General features: G+C 32.9%; 3 protein-coding genes across 6 annotated transcripts in view; 1 reads left to right on the top strand and 2 right to left on the bottom strand.

Annotated features, from left to right (window-relative positions):
• Positions 1-1495, bottom strand: part of RyR (Ryanodine receptor) — a 102837-nt gene extending 101342 nt beyond the window's left edge. For both annotated transcript variants that reach the window (XM_013323039.1, XM_013323040.1), the window contains exon 1: positions 1298-1495. The gene's annotated coding sequence lies outside the window, so the exon portion shown is untranslated. The remainder of the gene's footprint in view (positions 1-1297) is intronic.
• A 3015-nt stretch (positions 1496-4510) lies between these two features.
• On the bottom strand, positions 4511-14914 carry Uvrag (UV-resistance associated gene). 2 transcript variants are annotated; one of them, XM_013323149.1, is made up of 11 exons: positions 14636-14914; positions 13817-13964; positions 10062-11176; positions 9330-9498; positions 8698-8870; positions 7818-8032; positions 7334-7498; positions 6949-7075; positions 6292-6381; positions 5769-5835; positions 5083-5172 (listed from the first exon to the last, which is right to left on the bottom strand). In XM_013323149.1, exons 1-10 carry the CDS (start codon positions 14711-14713, stop codon positions 5779-5781), a joined length of 2337 nt encoding a protein of 778 aa, XP_013178603.1. In that variant the 5' UTR covers positions 14714-14914; the 3' UTR covers positions 5083-5172; positions 5769-5778. The 2 variants fall into 2 exon arrangements, with proteins under 2 accessions (XP_013178601.1, XP_013178603.1); XM_013323147.1 differs by lacking the exon at positions 5769-5835 and having other exon boundaries at positions 4511-5172.
• LOC106125796 (uncharacterized) lies at positions 14442-17245 on the top strand. 2 transcript variants are annotated; one of them, XM_013323151.1, is made up of 7 exons: positions 14442-14583; positions 15568-15654; positions 15982-16110; positions 16419-16472; positions 16624-16734; positions 16868-16966; positions 17104-17245. In XM_013323151.1, the coding sequence occupies exons 3-7, from the start codon at positions 16012-16014 to the stop codon at positions 17215-17217; spliced, it is 477 nt and encodes a 158-aa protein (XP_013178605.1). In that variant the 5' UTR covers positions 14442-14583; positions 15568-15654; positions 15982-16011; the 3' UTR covers positions 17218-17245. The 2 variants fall into 2 exon arrangements, with proteins under 2 accessions (XP_013178605.1, XP_013178604.1); XM_013323150.1 differs by lacking the exon at positions 14442-14583 and adding an exon at positions 15221-15395.
• Positions 17246-18158: the final 913 nt, after the last annotated feature.

The raw sequence follows: 18158 nt of genomic DNA, 5'->3' as shown, positions 1-18158 counted from the left end.
CCAGCTCTATCTTGTTATGGAATTATTTCGAACACATACATTATTGTCTTGAAGTGGAGTTATTTATATTACGTACAGACTTCAGTGCGTTACATGATTATATCTGTTTTAAATTTGCTGACCCTTCAAAGTGGTAAACACAATATAAGCTAACATCAATTAAAGAAGAATTACTGATGAAATATTATTAATCTAAAGCTACCCGAGTTGTTATTCTAAAACAATAAGCTCTAAATGTGTATAAACCACATTTTTTTATAACAGAAGAGGGTAAACAACCCTAAGTCATAGCTTGCGACCGTGATTCCGTCCGTGTGGAATTAGAAAAAACTTAATTAATATCCTATGTGTTCTTTCAGATTGTATTCTACATCTGTGCCTAATTTCGTCAAGATCCGTTGAGCCGTTCTGGAGATACTAGTAACAAACATCCATCCATCTAGGTAGATGCATATATTAGTAATCATTATATACGTAATTGGAATACTTTACGCTATTTATTTATATTAAGCCGTTAGTTTCCACTGCCAAAATACTTATAACAAGTTTATTCAGCTTTATGACGGTATCTTCCAATAATACGCTGACACAAGACGCATTCTTTAATCTTCGATCCACATTAAAAAGCGTAAGCATCCAAACAGTTATCTTGAGTTATTTAAGTGTTTATGTCTGGTACGAACTTTTACATTGGCGGTATTTTTAATGTGACCTGAAGCTGAATTAAAAATAAACTGCTAACCAACATTCGCACGTGGCAACACCTTTTAACAAGAATAAGACTGATTTGAGATTATACTAATTAATACTTTAGTTTCTTTTATTCTCAAGTTAATATATTAACAATTTAAGTTAAAACTGATGTCAAAATAGTAATAAATGTTTTTAAGGCATTGTTTCTGTATTAACACAAACTCATGTAATATTCGCGTATTATTTAAAACGAAGTTTTCGTGTAGCAATATATGAAATAATAGTCGTTACGTAATATTGTAAAACTTTCAAACAACACGGAGATGTTAAGTTTAAGATTTCATACCAATTTAATTGTACTGTTAGAATGTTAATTATTAATAAAATAAACTTTCAATGGTTTGGAAAAAAAAACCTTTAAAGATACTAATACCTCCGTAATTGTATTCAAGAATATACTATTACATAGAAATATTCAAATAAATTACAAAATACCTCCTCAAATTTATAAATTATATTACGTTTGCTTAGCTAATACGTGACTCATGACTTTGCCTTTAAATTTAGTGTCTACCTACAATATTATTTAAAAAAAAATCCTTACCAATTCAATACAGAACAATCCGTATTCAATCTACCGTTGTTTGCACAATTCACACATTTTCACACACAAAACACAAGTCCCCTAACCTCAAATACGACTGTGGCCTTTCCAGATTAATTATCGATAAATTTACATCAAAAATCGATTCTCGTATATGTCCAAGCGACGCGGGCGCCGGACACTTTTGAATTTAGAACACGAGCGTATGAACTGACTTCTTCTATTTATACATTCTCTGGGCGAGATTACTAACCATTAAATCTTGAACTCTAATGTTACACCGACTCCGGAGTTTTACAAAAATAAATAAATGGTTACATACCCTGCCGGAGCTCTGCTGATGTTGGTCGCCGGTTTTATATTTTGCCAAGGAAATAACACAACCCGGCTGCGTCTACGCTTGCGTTTAGGTTGAAGGAAATTCTAATTATCTGTGGAAATTGAAATACTATTTAGGAGAACAAAGTAATGTGTTTATCACACTTTTTGACTTCAAGGTCATATAATTAGGACGATACTAACTTCATTAAGTTACACGTTTTCTATTCAAATTAAAATTAAACTCACCTTTTCCATAAATAAAAGTACACTGCCACATTTGCTGCTTAACAAAATACTACGTGATTAACTTTTAACGTGACGGTAATTACAAGATTGCGATTGTCAAACTTAACAATTTTGTTTTTTATGAATATCGTTCTTGCCTGCCAGCAGTAAAACTTCGTGTAGGAAAATGAAAAAAGGTTTTATGTACTCATACCACAGTTTAAAAATAATATATTTTTAAATTTTTGTGCGCTAATGTCATATGTTCATGTGACAATTTCCTTCGGTTTTTTCTCGTAAGAGATGTTTAGATTCTAATATCCATGGCATTCATGAATACCTCGAAAAGGGAAAGTATTAGTCGTATTATATCTTATCAAATTAGGAACATATTATGAATTTGCAAAGACCTTAAATATATTCAATATGGCACTAAACAGGTCTTTTTTGTTTGCTTTTTATTTCTACTAACGATACAAGCGAATTGAAAAGAATTTCCGATAACTAAGTAACAAATATACTTCAGCCAATGTTAATTCCATATAAAACCTGCAAGAATAGAAAGGGATAAAATAAAAATCTTAATATTTTTTTAAGATTTTAATGTTTTAACAATTTTCAACTTCAACCCGATACAAGATACGAGTATATTTATAATAAATTCACATTATTATATGTGAATTCAACAAATAAAGAGAAAGGCTTAATTAAATAAATAGAATATTTCATTGAATCTTCCATTATTACCATAGAAGAAGGAAAGAATAGAGATCGACACTTATAAATTCATATCAAGATATTTAAATAAAGGTAATCAAATTATAAAAAAAGATAAGGTTTTTCAGTTTTTTTCTTTTTTAATTTGTAGTAGTCCTCGTTCTGTTCTTCATGATTTCTAATCCCTTATTTTTATGGATACTATAAAGAAAATTATAGTATAAAAATCGAATAGCAATTTGTAGTCGTTTTTACAAAACCTTGCTTTAATGATTTTTGTTATTAATTTTTCTCATTGTAGTCTACCATATATTGTTTTAGACTATTTCTGCAAGCTATGTCTTCAACCAGATATCAAAGAATTTTGTAAACTATTAGTCCTTCGATATTTCCGTAAAATAAACCATTTTGTATGGGAAATTTTTATGTGGCTTAATTTCAGGAAATTGGATTTTCGAGATTATTAAGTTAGATTGAGTGTTGTCTGTGGTCAAATAAATATTAAAAAAATATCACTATCATTGACCTAAACGCTTATGTGAACAAAATACTAGTATATAAATTAAACTACATAAGCTATGTGTTAATTGAAATAATACAGTATATAACATTATTTACAGAAACATCACAGCTGTAACATAACTTAATAGAAATTAAATATTTCTTTTTAATTTGCCACTCGGGCTTTAGAATTTCCCGAGGACGAACCAACACAAAGTATTAAGTAGTTTTTATTAACTTTTATTATATTATATAAATACAATATACAACCCTAATTGTATATACATTGTTATTAAGATTAGGTATTACGTTTATTCCTTAATTTAAAAAAAAAAAAACTTTTTATCCAAAAGGCATTGGATGGGGCGATTCTTAGATGTGGGTGATTTTAAAGGTTTTTTTATATAAATAAATAAATTATTTGTATTATGTTTGGTATCTATCTATCTCTATTAATATCAGTTAAAAGATGAGATAGCTTCTTATCAAATTTGATTACAATTTTATGAAATTCAAAAGGCAATAATTGTGCGATTGGGGAGTCCATTTTTAAATCTTCCAAGGGACAAAAAAACTTACATGTTTTAACGAAATGGGACTGAAATATTAGTTTTTAATTAAATGATATTACACAAGACAAGTTGAGGTTAATTTTAAGATGTCAATTTCGTAATTTTAGATATGAAAAAAATCTTCATGACTTTCAAAATAATCTGAAAAAAAAAATAACATTAATTTTATTTACTAAAAACAATGTATAAAATATGGGAGTATCAGTCTAATTATTTACTTTATTATTCTCTCCTTCAATTTATTATCAGATTCACCGTGGGTTTCCCAGACCAAAATCTCTGTATATCGTCATCTCTGTCATTATCTTTGACAAAACAGAGATAACGATATGTTTTAAACGGGGATTCTGGTATCAGAAAGCTACAGTGAGTACATTAAATTCTATTCTAACCACATAAAGATACAAAACAATATCGATGATTTTGAAATATTAAAGGTTTCACATTTGTTAAAATTTACGGTTGGAAAAGTAAATTGTATTGCGCAACAATCATTGTAAAAGGTCTAAACAATTTAATTAACAGTGGTAGAGCCCGCTTTAACATGTTCGCACGAATTGTCTTGGCTCGCCCGGTGAAATACCACGACCACACAGAAGACAGGCGTCAAGTGGAAGCAATTCCAAGTACAGTCTGATGAGTATGCGTCCCGGAGGCCTAATTTAGTCCTCTTTCCCTTCCCACACTTTTTCTTATAAGGAATGGATGGGAAGTGGAAGTGGACTTTCCGGATGATAGGATATCTGGAAAGAAAAAAATATTTTCTTTCTGTGCATCTTCTCCTCCGTCGATTAAAGTTAGGCAACGCATATGCAATTGCGTATGTCTATGGGCAACGGTCTCTTCGCTATTTCAGCGATTTCAGGTGGCCGCTCGCTGGTTTGCCACCTTGTGATATAAAAAAATATATATTTCATCTTATTATAATTATTGTACGTCACAATCGTTAATATTGTTCGTCTCATTCTGACCCGTGTTTAATATTGCTTCAGCACTTGGTATAACTATAACCTCTCTAACATTATTAGCGCAAGCCATATCACATGTTCCATCTCTGTTACTCTCACATGTATCGCATGAGACAGCTATATCGTCTTCTATATCTTTACTTTTAACTTCAATACATTTAGCTATTGCCTCTCTATTTACATCTCCGTCTAATCTATTTGCATCATTTCTATCTGACTCTGTACTTAATTCATTTGTATTGGTGCAAAAATCTTTAATTTCTGTACATATCCTTTTGACATTCTCATCGACGGAGTTATTCCATTCGTCGTCATTGTTTATTGATATTTTAACTAATTTCTCAGTTTCTATATCAATCGATGTACTATCATCACCTAAAGTGAAAACGACGTTACTAGAATTAGATTGTGCAACGCGTTCTTCGGTTGACATTCTAGAAATTTCCGAATCGGAATTATGAGATTTGAGACAATTTTGTTTTGCTTGTAGATCTGTTTGATTTAATTTCATATTATAAATATTTGAATCGCTGCCCATTATTGATGTTGTCGATGCTAAAATTGATAAATCCTGGAAAGGAAAAAAACCTTATAAGATTATATTTCATAATTAAGTTTAATAATTGATTAAGACTAATTATTTTGCGATACTGAGAAGAAAACTTAGAAATACATTAAAACAATGACCTCAGAAACCTAAGGTTTAAACCTTGGGTTTCTGAGGTCATAATCTGCGCTTAAATATATTGTAATCTCTGTTTTTTTTTCAAAGATAATAACAGGGATTACGATATATTTTCTATAGAGATTTGATCTCAGAAACCCACCGTAAAGTAGCTAATTTAACACGCCCATTACTGATTCTATGATCCTAATACAATTGAGTGGAATCTAATATTTATTTCCATATTAAATATGAATAAAAAATTGCCTATTATCATACTTCTAAATGAAAAGAGCAAAAGTGAGTTATGACCCCAATAGTACAATAATTTTTTTTTTTAATTAATTCTAACTAACTATCAAGGAGGTTAATGTAACTATTCTATAATTGTTTTTTTTTTTCAAACTACCCACACCAAGTAATACGTGGTAAGCAAACATCACAAGAGGACCAACACAATAAATTTAGCCAAACTAAATCAATATATTTAAATATGTACATACATATATACTTTCAATACGATATTGAACGATTCCTTTGGTGGCGATTTCTATCATTTGCCGACCAAAACTAAAAAAAAATTTAAAAAAACATGACGTACATAAACAAATTTGGAAGAATTACTAGATTATTTCCTTTAAGTAAATAGCAAAAAAGAAAGATAAAATTTAAATCAAATCAAATCGTTTTGGGCTTGCTATTTTATAAGCTATGCTAAAATATCGGAGGTTGACTCTAACCCTAGAATTTCATTGTCGTAACGATTGTCTATTGCCATCTCTTTCATTCTCTTTGACAAAACAAAGACCACAATATGTAAGAAACACTCTCCTCGAATTATTTAAACATGACGCTTACATTTGTCTATAAATTTAGATAATACTAGCTGTAGCCCGCGACACCGTTTGCGCGGTATTAAAAATCTTAATAAGTAGCCTATGCATTCTTCCAGACTATGTTCTACATCCATCCATCCAAACCTTTGGATTTATAATATTAATAAGGTTTACATATCTTCATCAATACCTGGTCATCTTGACAACTACCGACGCTGCGAGAATGTTTATGTCTTCGTACATTCATTATAGAGTGAGGAGATTGACCATCCACAGTCTCCTGGAAATATAAAGCAAATTTAGACTTTAATAACGAAGAGAGAAATAGAAAGAAAGAGAAGACATCGCCAGGAAGTGACCACATTTTCTTTATGCACTAGCTGCCTGCGACTCCTTCCACGCGGGATTTAAAGAACAACTTAATTAGTAGCCATGTGTCCATCCAGGCTATGTTCTACATCTATGCTAAATTTCATAAAGATCAGTTGAGTCGTTCCGGAGATACCTTCAAACAAACATCCGTCAACCTAAATTTCGCATCTTACTAATATTATAAAAGCAAATATTTAGATGGATGGATGTTTGTTTGAAGGTATCTCCAAAACGGCTGCATAGATCTAGCTGAAATTTGGCATACATATAGAATATAGTCTGGAAGAACACGTAGGCTACTAATCAAGTATTCTTTAGTTTCTCGCGGACGGAGTCGTGGGCGACTGCTAGTTTAATATTAGTATGTTTAATATTACAGCAGTGATAGAGCCAGCATCGTTTGCTTGCTTTCTGTCTACCGAACCGTTTCCTACACGTCCTGAATAATAAGTAACATAAAACCCAGGTAACTGACCTTGAATCGATTGAAGGGACGATATTTCCCTCGTTCTGAGGCAACCAGACTCCGCAAAGATTGTGTCCTTGGACATTCACTGTCTGCCAACCAACGATATGTACCAAACAATTTGGATGTATCAGATCTGCAATAAAATGTCGGTAAGATTAGTCAGGAAGACATAGTTTTGTCAGTCAGTCGGTACGGTTAGTCAGTCGTTCTAAAGTCAACACGGTTAGTCAATTGGTAGGTAAGGTTATATGCACAGTGGGTAAACTTAGACGGTCAATCTGTAACGTTAGTAAGTCAGTCAGTTGATAAAGTTAGTTGTCACTTGGTAAAGTTAGTCGTTAATCGGTAAAGTTAGTCGTCAGTCAGTAAAGCTAGTTGGTCGATCACTTACAGATTACTCGGTGTTATCAGCAGTCGCTGCAGATTGCTGAGCGTGGGCCTCATGTCTGTCACTGACAATCCTCTGCCCCACAGCAACTGAGCTATGCACTTGTTCAGTAAGAACATGCCATAGCGGAACAGTGTCACGTCTCCACCTCTAGCAAACAACGGGATGCTGAAAAAGATAATATATCTGTGTTTAAAATCTCAACAATCTCATCATCAACCTGCCCTTAACCCTACGGAGGGTCGGTACAGTATATACTCCTCAATACATTTCTATCAGCAGTCATATCTGAATTCACCCCTTTCGTAAGCATATCCTCTTACACACAATCATTCAATCTCTTTACTTTTTTGTTTATATCATCATCATCCCTCCGCATAACATGTCCAAATCACGCTAACCTAACAATACTAAAAACTAAAAGTTATTTTTTTATTCGTCAAAAGACACTATGTCAGTCGAGTAGAAGCTGAAAGAGAGTACTCACTTGGGATCTGGTAAATCCGGCATGATATCAAGTATCTTACTAGCAGAACCCAGCAGTATGATCTTGTAGCGCAGCGGCTGACCCAGCACAGCAGCTGCTAGAGTTGTCAGCTGCGCCACGTAGCCAGCAGCTACTGCGTCACTGAGCGCGTTACTGCGCGGACTCTCGTCATCACATATCGGCAGCTGTACGCCAACTATGTGCCATGTTTCGTTCTGTTGGAAAAATTATGACTACAAATAAAACTAAGTCTTGAAGTTTTTCAGTAAATTACAACTAGTGTGCAAATCTATGGTCAATGTCTAGCCCGGTGATCGTGGGTGGCTGGGAGACCATAGTCCTAGTTTAAAAGATGAAAGATAGAGATGAAGATGGGGTGTCAGAAACCCAAGGTGAGAGAGGCGTTGCTCGGTTGTTTCACAAAATATTTACATACAGAAAATGCCATAATAAAATACAAGACAGCTACGGTACAAGCATCTTGTGACTCTTTAATCGACGGAGGAGAGGATGCACAGAAAGCTAATATCTTCTCGTTCCATGCATCCTCTCGTCCGGAAAGTCCACTACCACTTCCCATCCTTTCCTTATAAGAAAAAGGGTGGGAAGGGAAAGAGGACTAATTTAGGCCTCCGGGACGCACACTCATCAGACTGTACTTGGAATTGCTTCCACTTGACGCGTGTCTTCTGTGTGGTCGTGGTATTTCACCGGGCGAGCCGGGCCGATTCTTGCGAAGATGTTAAAGCGGGCTCTACCACTGTTAAGGTTTAGGTCATACAAGGTTAGGTGATATGAGTGAATTTGTCGTTCATAGTACCCAGAAGCAAAGTATCTTTGAAATATTCCCCTCATATACCAATAAGTAAGGTTATCTCACCTGTTCAATATAAAATATCTGATGTAATTGTGCGAGCAGGTCGCATCGTCTGCTGGCCAATGCTGCATGGCTGCGTGCGGCAAGCTCTCGCAACGCCGCACAAGATTGTCGTGTCTCCTTCAATACCTCGTTACGTCGAGATAGTGTATGGTAGTTTTGCATTAGTTCCGAACCTGTAATGGTCACGTAACGATTGGGAAACTTAGACTTATACAAGCTGTCGTCCGCGACTCCGTCTGTGCGGGATTAAAAATAGATGTTGGCCGATTCTCAGACCTAGTCAATATGCTCACAAAATTTCATGAGAACCGGTCAAGCTGTTTCGGAGGAGTACGGGAACGAAAATTGTGTCACGAGAATTTTATATATATTATATTATAGATCCTAATGTTTAAATGGATGGATGGATATTTCTTTGAAGATATCTCCAGAACCGCTGATCTGATCTAACTGGTATTTGGAATAGATGTAGAACATAGCCTGGAAGAACACATAGGCTACTAATTAAGTTTTTTTTAATTCCTCGCGGATGGAGTCGTGGGAGACAATTAGTAGAGACATAAAATAATTTCATGCTTTCTCTCTTCATCTTTTTGTACCGATTTTAAGAGTAAACTTCATTGAACGCTTACCAACATCTTGATTCTCCTCAAACAACTTGCTATGCATCTCTTTCAGTCTTCTTATATTTGCGAGTTTGCTGTCTCGCTCGTCGGATAGAATTATTCGCTTGAAGCGAAGAATTTCTAACTGTTTGGTTAACCTTACATGCTCTGCTCTTTGGAAGGGAGAAGGTTTTGACTGTAAAAATTTAATATTAATAATTAATAACATTATATATAAAAATAGCGTAGTTTAGACATGTTATGCGGAAGGATGATAAACTTACATAAAGACGGTTAAAACACTGACGTACATTTGTCCGGTGACGGCACCGACTAGTTTTGAGCCCATCTTGGGCCCTTTATCAGGATGAGTGGGACTGGCATTATTTTGCGGACAAGGCCCCTCTAGTTCACTGAGTGTTTTAGCCGTCTTTATATAAGGAAGATGATATAAACAAAAAAGTAATGAGATTGAATGTGGATGGTTACAAATGTAGAGGAAGACCAAAGAAAGTATGCATGGATTGTGTGAAAGAGGATATGGATAAGCATTTTTTTGTCGACGGACTATCTCCATAAGTGAGAGATTCGCTTTAGAAAGAAACCTCTATCATTGAGAAAAATATAGCGGTTTATTATTGTACAAAGAAAATTAATAAAAAAGAACTATTATAGTAGCTATTCAACTAAGCTACAGAAGTTAACACAAAGATTTTCCATTTTTTGTCTGAAGAAGAGAAGAAGCATTGAAATACAAACCTTAAAAGACAAAAGGTCATTCAATTTTAAGGCAAGTCTTGGTCCATTAGAAACTGGTCTTTCATCTTTGACCTTTCCATTTTTGATGCTTAAATCGCTATGTGAAGATGACCTCTCTCTATCAAAGATATTCTCATCAGCGGAAAATAAATTCCTCTGAGATCTACTCTTTCTTTGTCTTAGTTCAAATTGATCGTTTGCTTGGACCCAATTCTCATCTGTTAAGGCAGACTTTTTGTAAATTCTCTCCTTAATTTCTTGTACAGCTTCTTGCCTTTTCTTTATCGAGTATTGTAAGAGATGAAGCTTTTGTAATTTATTAGCATTGTAACTGGGTCTTATTTCTGATTTGAGGAAATTTAAAGCCAAATATCTATATTTAGGTTCACCATCTGATTCATTTCTTAAATCGTAATTCTCCGCTGTTTCGCTTAAATCAATTTTACTATTACACAAATCCTCTTGGGATTTATTTTTACTATCACAGTTGGTATCACTGACTTTTACTTCTAAATGTTCAGGTGAATGCTCGTATATTTGGATTTGTTCGTTACGTTTCCTTTCAATACTATTATCTCTAATTCTAGAACAATCTAAATTTATTGATGTGTTTAAACTGGCTGATGTTTTTATTGTCGGAAAATTCTGCTTAAAACCTCTATCGACGGGGCTATGACTTTTTGAATACTCTTTATCACTAACTTTATTGTATCTACTAGGTGAAATTGATCTAGATTCTTTAATTAATCTATGATTCTGTATAAATTTCGGTTCGATTACATTTTTATATGGATTAGTTTTGCCTGACGAATCTGATGATAGTGAACCGTGTTCTACTTCGTTCTCTGGTGGTATAACATCCAATTTTAAACTTTTGTAAGAACAGAAGTAACCACCTTGCATTTGAAATACCAGGGTGTTACTTTTGAAGCAATCTGATGTGAAATTTAAAGCTAGATTCGCTCCTATATATCTGAGACCAGTAAAATATACACCCCAAGTTTGAATGACCGTGTCTTGGAGATTGTCAGACTTTTCATCGCTATTACTTGGCAAGAGAATGTGGCACCATATTCGGATGACAACGTTACTAGACGACATGCGTTGAGTTATTTCTGAAAGACGAAAGATATACGAGAAAATTAAAATATTACTAGTTGTTCACATAAACTACGGTTAAACTAAACAATATATTGTTGGTTTCTGAGTTCAAAATATCTGTATACCGTCATTTCTGTCATTATCTTTGACAAAACAGAGATAATATGTTTAAAGAGAGAATCATGCTCTCAGAAACCATGGGTCGTTAACCTTGAGCCTTATTCGACAGAGAATTTTTATTGCGAGAACCTTTGTTGTATATTTAAGTGTAGAAACTAGGGTCTAATATAAGCCTCATAGAATGTGGCAGTTAATAATTAAATTTATTTAAGTTATTCTTAAATTTCTAAATTATATCTATATCGTACATAAAGTTACGAATAAGCTACATTTGGATCATTAATGTACCTATAATGATAAGTATTTAACTATTTTAATCAAATTATAACATATCGTAGAAGCACGAAAACCTAACGGTCACCAAGGATGCATCACCGATAGCAGCAGATGCCTGCAGGCCCTCATACTCGAGGGTACAAAACTGTGGCAGCTAATCTAGTTTAAAAAATATCATACATTTTTTTGCACACTGTACAAGCATATTGAAGCATAATCTATCAAATTAAACATTGCTACTGGGGGTCGAAGTATAGGTCTGATGATTCGTAAGCAATAATATAAAGTTGAATTCAAAACAGAATGATGTAATAAATATTTCGGTCAAACGATAATGACGTATATACAAAGATAAACAAAGATCTTTGGAAAATAACTATCTTACTAATATAACTAGCTGATTTCCGCGACTCGGAATGGATTAAAAAAAAACTTAAATAGTAGCCTATGCATTCCTCCAGACTATGTTCTATATATGTGCCAAATTTCAGCGAGATCCATGCAACCGTTCTAAAGACACCTTCTAACAAACATCTATCCATCCATCCAAACATTCGCATTTATAATATTAGTAAGATGCGAATGTTTGGATAGATGGATACATGTTTGTAAGAAAGTAACTTCAGAACAGCTGCATGGATTTTGCTGAAATTTGTCAGAGACATAGTCTGGAAGAACACATAGGCTGCCATTTTTTTTTTCAATTCCGTACGGATTCGTGGGCGTCTAGTCTAAAAATTAATTTCATAAAACCACTTTTTATTATTTTTTTAATTTATTCTTCTATAAATAAATAACAAGCATTGGAGGATTCCATATCTTCACTTAATATTATCAATTTATAACTGTATTAAAAACAAGTTTGCTTCAGTATTGGATGCAGATTTTATATATTATCATATTATATAATTTTAAAACCAGTCACCCACCGAATAATAATCTTATAACTGGTTCGTAAGATATAAAAACAATTTTATCTTCTAAAAATAACAATCTTACTAATATTATAGGTATTGGGATGGATTATTCGAAGCTATCTTCAAAATGAATTAACGGATGTCGGTTAAATTTGTCAGAGATGTAGAACAGTCAGGAAGAACGTATAGGCTACAAATTAACTTTTGTTTTTAATTACGTGCAGACGACAGCTAGTATTGTATAATTTTCCATCAACACCACCGTTTATTAATCTTATAACTGGTTCGTAAGGTGAAAAAAAAATTATCTTCTAAACATAACTATATTATCAACTTGCAATGGTATATGTAAATAATTTTGTAAGGTCAATTATTAAAAAAAGATAACAACAATGTTGTTACTATAATTTAAATATTTACTTTAAATAATTTAACGGTAAAAGTCAAGCAAAATTTGTAAGTCAAAAGGACTCTTACAATCAAACCCTCTCAATCTTAATATTATCTCTTCAATGTGCCAAAAATATAGTCTGTTAAGTTTTATTTGCAAACTTAATTAGTAACCTATGTGTTCTTCCAGATTGTGTTTACATCTATGCCAAATTTCAGCGAGATACATGCAGTTGTTATGGAGATACCTTCAAACATCCATCCATCTATCTAAACATTCTCATTTATAATATAATTTATAACTAGCTGTTGCACGCGACACCGCCCGCGCTGAATTAAACTTAATTAGTGGCCTATGTGTTAGACTATGTTCTGTATGTATGCCAAATCGCATCAAGGTCCATTCATCCGTTTATATAAACATTTGGATTTACATAAACATCAGAAGTAAGAACTAAGATTCAATATATTATCTATACTAATATTATAAAGAGAAAAGATTTCATTGTTTTTTTTTGTTTCCATTCCATTTGAATATGCTCGGTAGCTGCTGAATCAATTAAAAAAAAACCCTCTTGAGGCTACATTATCTCCGGGTAACATAGATTATATTTATTACTAAATATTTTTAATCCAGCACAGACAAAGTCACTGGCTACAGCTAGAATATTATTAACAATAAAATGAAGTAAAAGATGCATATTTTGCGGAGAATTAAAAAAAGTAAGACTATTTCATACAAAATTTTAGGAAGAAAATCTGAAAATGAGCCAGTGTATTCACTGAACACTAGCCACACTAAAATGTTGATGTTTATGCCCCTCACTATTCATTCTGACAATGGACTTTGTAACAAAAGCACATTATTCATGCCATAAAATTCTAATTAATAGTGTCTAAAATTAATAAATCACTCTCCTAGCTTGTTAAACTGTAATTTTTTTAAATTACCTGGATCAATCTCCTTCCATTTAGGATGTGGTGATGATATCCTCTCACTGGTGTAAAAAGGAGCTGACATAGTTGTGTGATGAAGTGTCAGATAGTAGCTGCATTGATGTGTACACCATTCCGGAGGACGTATATTGTACCCCACAATCTGTATTATAGAGAAATAATTAAAATATAATTAAAATAAAATAAAAGTCATACAATTGGATGTGATTGGTGAAGGTGGATGAGGTAAAGGTTGTTTAAATGGAATGTATGAAAGCAAGTCATATGACAGCTGATACAGATGTATAAAAGAGGTGTACATATTGTGCCGAAACTACATAATTAAAGGCAAATTTAAGGTTGTTTTGCCTGGACTTTTAAGAATGAAGAGTTGCATCTCAGTTATATTTATTTTCAATGGATGGTTCAAATTATTATTGAATACTTATTATTCTGACAGTTTCATACAAGCAATTGCTTTTTTTTAAAGATTTTATATAAAGTACAGAACAAATGACAACTCACTTTTTAAAATCAGTTTTTCAAGTTAAATTTGTCTATACTCTGTCAAAAATTAAAAAATTATATTTATGTCTATTATTCAGGTAGATCTAAAGGAATAAGATGTATTCTTGAGATATTTGGAAATAATAGCTATTTCTCCTTGTTAAGAAGTATAAATGAAAACATTACGTATCTGATATGACACCCACCTATTATAAAGTGTAGGCGTTTGTTGATAAACTACCTAAGACTCGTGAGTAAGTCGTACGTAAGTCAAGGTATTAAATTTAGGTACTTTTTCTCTTCTATTTAAACTTGATTAAAATATACCTGAATTAGGCTCCTTAAACGAAGCTGTTGAGTAGCCAGTGGGGTCCATTCTCTACATCTCGGTCTTCCAAACATCATTTTAAAATTTTAAGCACCTAAACATAATATAGATTACTACATCCCGTTAAGATGTAAGATAATTTTGGTTGATATCAAATTCTGAAACATTTAACGTAAATCTCCTAAAGAAACTAATTTCCAGAATAAATAAATAACAAAGCACTGTTCAGCTGACTTTTCACAATTGTCAATTTCCTTCCAATTAGAATAAGTCAAATTATAAAATTGTTGCCATGTTATTGGTGTGTATTGCTATGCAAGTAAAAAAATGATCTTTATTTTTTCCATGTTCTTGTTATTTGTTTTCAAATGGGACCCCATTTTAAAACACTTTCACGAACAAGGGCAAATAGGGAACAAAATTATATAAAACGCAAAATCGAACTGAAACAATGCTTTAATATTAGTATTTTTTTAAATTACAGTTGTACCAGATGCAATTTTTGCCGTGTTTAAAATATTTTATTTCTATATTTTTTTTGATGGGATTGATAAACCGCAAATGTGTGGTGGTAGAGTTGTTATAAATAAAGATAACAATAATTGAATGAACATAGAATTGTCGTTATCGTAAAAATTAATTATTAATTTGACATAAAACACAACTTATATTAACTTGCATTGAGGAATAACGAACGTTAACATTATGAAATACATTCTCGCTTTATTTATATATTTTGTTGTTTTACAGAATCGAGTGGTAAGAAAATCATCCGTAATATTGGCATCAGAGAAATTTCTTACTTCTCACAATAACTACAACATTTTGCCTGTTTCTGTTCTAATATAATCTAAAAGGGCTATTAGCTCACATTTCTTCTTTATATTAATATTTTATTGAGTTTTGTTTATTTTAAACCAATATTTTGTAGTTATCATCGGGATACGAAGATATACAAAGATATGAAGATGCACCGCAACGTTTTAATAGTAACGCAGAAAGTTTTGAAGCAATAAAGGTGAAACAAAATATACCTCTATATATTTATTAAAAACTTGCGACATTCTCAAAACGGTATATAACGGTAACGGTGTTTTGGCCCTTAAAATCCATATGGGAGACAGACGTTTTATATGTATATTCTCTTGAAGTCGGATAAACGAGAGTCCAATGGGCGCAGATATTTTTCTCGCTTATAGAGGATACTCTCTAATCCAAGTTTCTCGTTTATGAAGGTCCCATGGCGACCGGACAATGTGTCTCGCTTATGTACTATGTTCATTGTAAATTATTTGTATAATAAGTAACTTAATAGTTTATAGTTAGGATTGTTTGTATTCCAAAGGAACAAAATGATCAGTACTTGATTGAGAGCATGGCTGGAGATCCAACAGATTTGATGGGTTCTAATGTTCATTTCCGACAATCGGGAACTTATGACGACTTCGGTAGACGTTTGTTATTCTTTAGTGATGTGAGTATACATGTATTTTGAACGGACTTAATGTCTTAATATATTATTTTGTTGTCAAATATCAGCATACTGTTGCTTTATCCGACGAGGAATAATATTCCCCCCCCCCCTTTATTCCTGGAAAAGAAAAAAGGAATGTATTTGTAATCCACTTTTTTGTCCTTATTTTGTCTATATTACAAATATTATAAAGGCGAATGTTTAGCTCCAGAACGGCTCAATGGATCTCGATGAAATTTGATATTTTTAGTTCCGCGCAGACGGAGTCGCGGGCAACAGCTACTTTTTCATTTTTTAAACCTTTACAGGATGGAAATAGAAAAAAATCAATTTCGGAAAATGACAGCTTAACACCCATGAAGGTAAACTTTGTCTATTTTATTATTATTAAGATGCAGACAACTCGACAACTTCATGATTTCAATTATTATTTTTTGTCTATTGTGACTATATTATGACTTTCTTTCATTGTATAGATTATGATATAAAATTAATTATTTCCGTGTCCATCAGGCACCTCCAGAATTAGTGATGGCGTTGGCGAAATTGTCCGCAACACGTCAAGCAAATACTGTAGTAGATCCTATGGAAGAATTGGCCAAAAGATCAATCGTAAGGACTGGGGTAAGTGCTTTTTTTATTTTTAAAGATTTGTTGATGTACAACCACATCGTTAAGTCTACAAAAATAATGGCAGTTTATCTAACATTTTACAAAAAAAATTTTTTTTTTTTCAAAAACGGTAATTTTTTTTCAGGAGTATTGGGACGGCGTTTGGAAGGAAGACGTTGAAACACCTACTAATAACGTATTAAGATCTATAGATAAGTCCAAAATTAAACCAGTTCCTGGCATTGTAAGTTTTTTTTTTTATATTTTTTTTATAAAATGTAAGAAGTAACTAGTCCTCAGAGTTAGAGACAAGGCTTCACAATCGAGATTTTCATTATACTGGACAATGACGTCGAATATGCATTTTTTTTCTAATTACAGGGCATAGTTAAAGCGAAAGTGGCTCCTGGATCCAAATTATACCGATTGATATCCGTGCTGCAACAATTTTCACCGCGACTACTCTACGTAGTCAATAAGGAACAAGGGAAATGATTTTAACAATTATAATATCGGTGAATAATTTGTGTTTTAATTGGGTACGATGTTATTCAATGAATATACAAAATGTAGTATATTAAAGATAGTTAATCATACACTTAGTTATATCTGGAAGCGTCTAATGATGCAACAAGATTGTTAGTTTGCAGCGACCAAATATCTGGTATCTTTCTCTTCAACAGTTGTATTCTGCGAAAGGCTTCAAGTATTTTTGGTTTTAAATCGGGATTCTCTTCGAAGAATGTCACCATGTTCCTCAAATCATCTTTTATTTCGCGCTGATTAATTATCCTTCGCATTTCATTAAAAAAATAATCTGCCGACAAGTAATGGGATTTGATGAAATTACAAATTTCCTTCACTTTGATTTCGTGAATCTCATCTTTACTGAGATAGTCCTCCAGTTTATGACCTCTTATGACTCTATTCAATTCGCTTTCAGTCATATCAAGTCCTGGAATGTTATTGCCCAAACTTTTTCTAACAAGTATTGGACGTTTGTATACATATATATTAAAATTATTTAGAAAATTTCTTCTTTCCTGATTCATATTAGCTACGTTTTGTTCTACGTAGTCATTATTCAACAGTTCGATGTAATTATCTCCATTAATTGGTAGAAAATGTATCTACAACAAAGTTTAAAAGTAACTATTGTGTCCACTGAAGAAATCCTACACGGAATTTAAATTTAAGACCTCTTTTCTACGCTCCATCTATAACAGAAGTCACGTTGGGCGGGATTTGTTTTGCCGAGATCTCGAATTGGAATACAGTAGATTCCTTTTGAGAAACCGTAATGATAAAAAGCAAGAGTGACCACGCTGAAAAGTCGAATGACCCTGGCGCGCACTACCATCCGTCGGAAATCGATCCACGTAAAAATGGGGACTTGAAGGTCCCCTAAAAGTCAGGTTTTTGGAGCCATCATCCCT

This window comes from Papilio xuthus, unplaced genomic scaffold, assembly GCF_000836235.2.
Source record: "Papilio xuthus unplaced genomic scaffold, Pxut_1.1 DF825783.1, whole genome shotgun sequence".
Lineage (NCBI taxonomy): Eukaryota > Metazoa > Arthropoda > Insecta > Lepidoptera > Papilionidae > Papilio > Papilio xuthus.
This window is presented reverse-complemented; position numbering and strand designations above follow the sequence as displayed.

Bases quoted from the DNA above. Each gene is read 5' to 3' on its own strand.
- Uvrag (XM_013323147.1), bottom strand. From the start codon at position 14,713: ATGATGTTTGGAAGACCGAGATGTAGAGAATGGACCCCACTGGCTACT. The intron at 13,965-14,635 runs GTATATTTTAAT...TCTATAATACAG, and splicing joins GTTTAAGGAGCCTAATTCAG to ATTGTGGGGTACAATATACG. The intron at 8,033-8,697 runs GTGAGATAACCT...TTTTTCCAACAG, and splicing joins AGATATTTTATATTGAACAG to AACGAAACATGGCACATAGT.
- LOC106125796 (XM_013323150.1), top strand. From the start codon at position 15,342: ATGAAATACATTCTCGCTTTATTTATATATTTTGTTGTTTTACAGAAT. The intron at 16,111-16,418 runs GTGAGTATACAT...AAACCTTTACAG, and splicing joins GTTTGTTATTCTTTAGTGAT to GATGGAAATAGAAAAAAATC. The intron at 16,735-16,867 runs GTAAGTGCTTTT...ATTTTTTTTCAG, and splicing joins GATCAATCGTAAGGACTGGG to GAGTATTGGGACGGCGTTTG.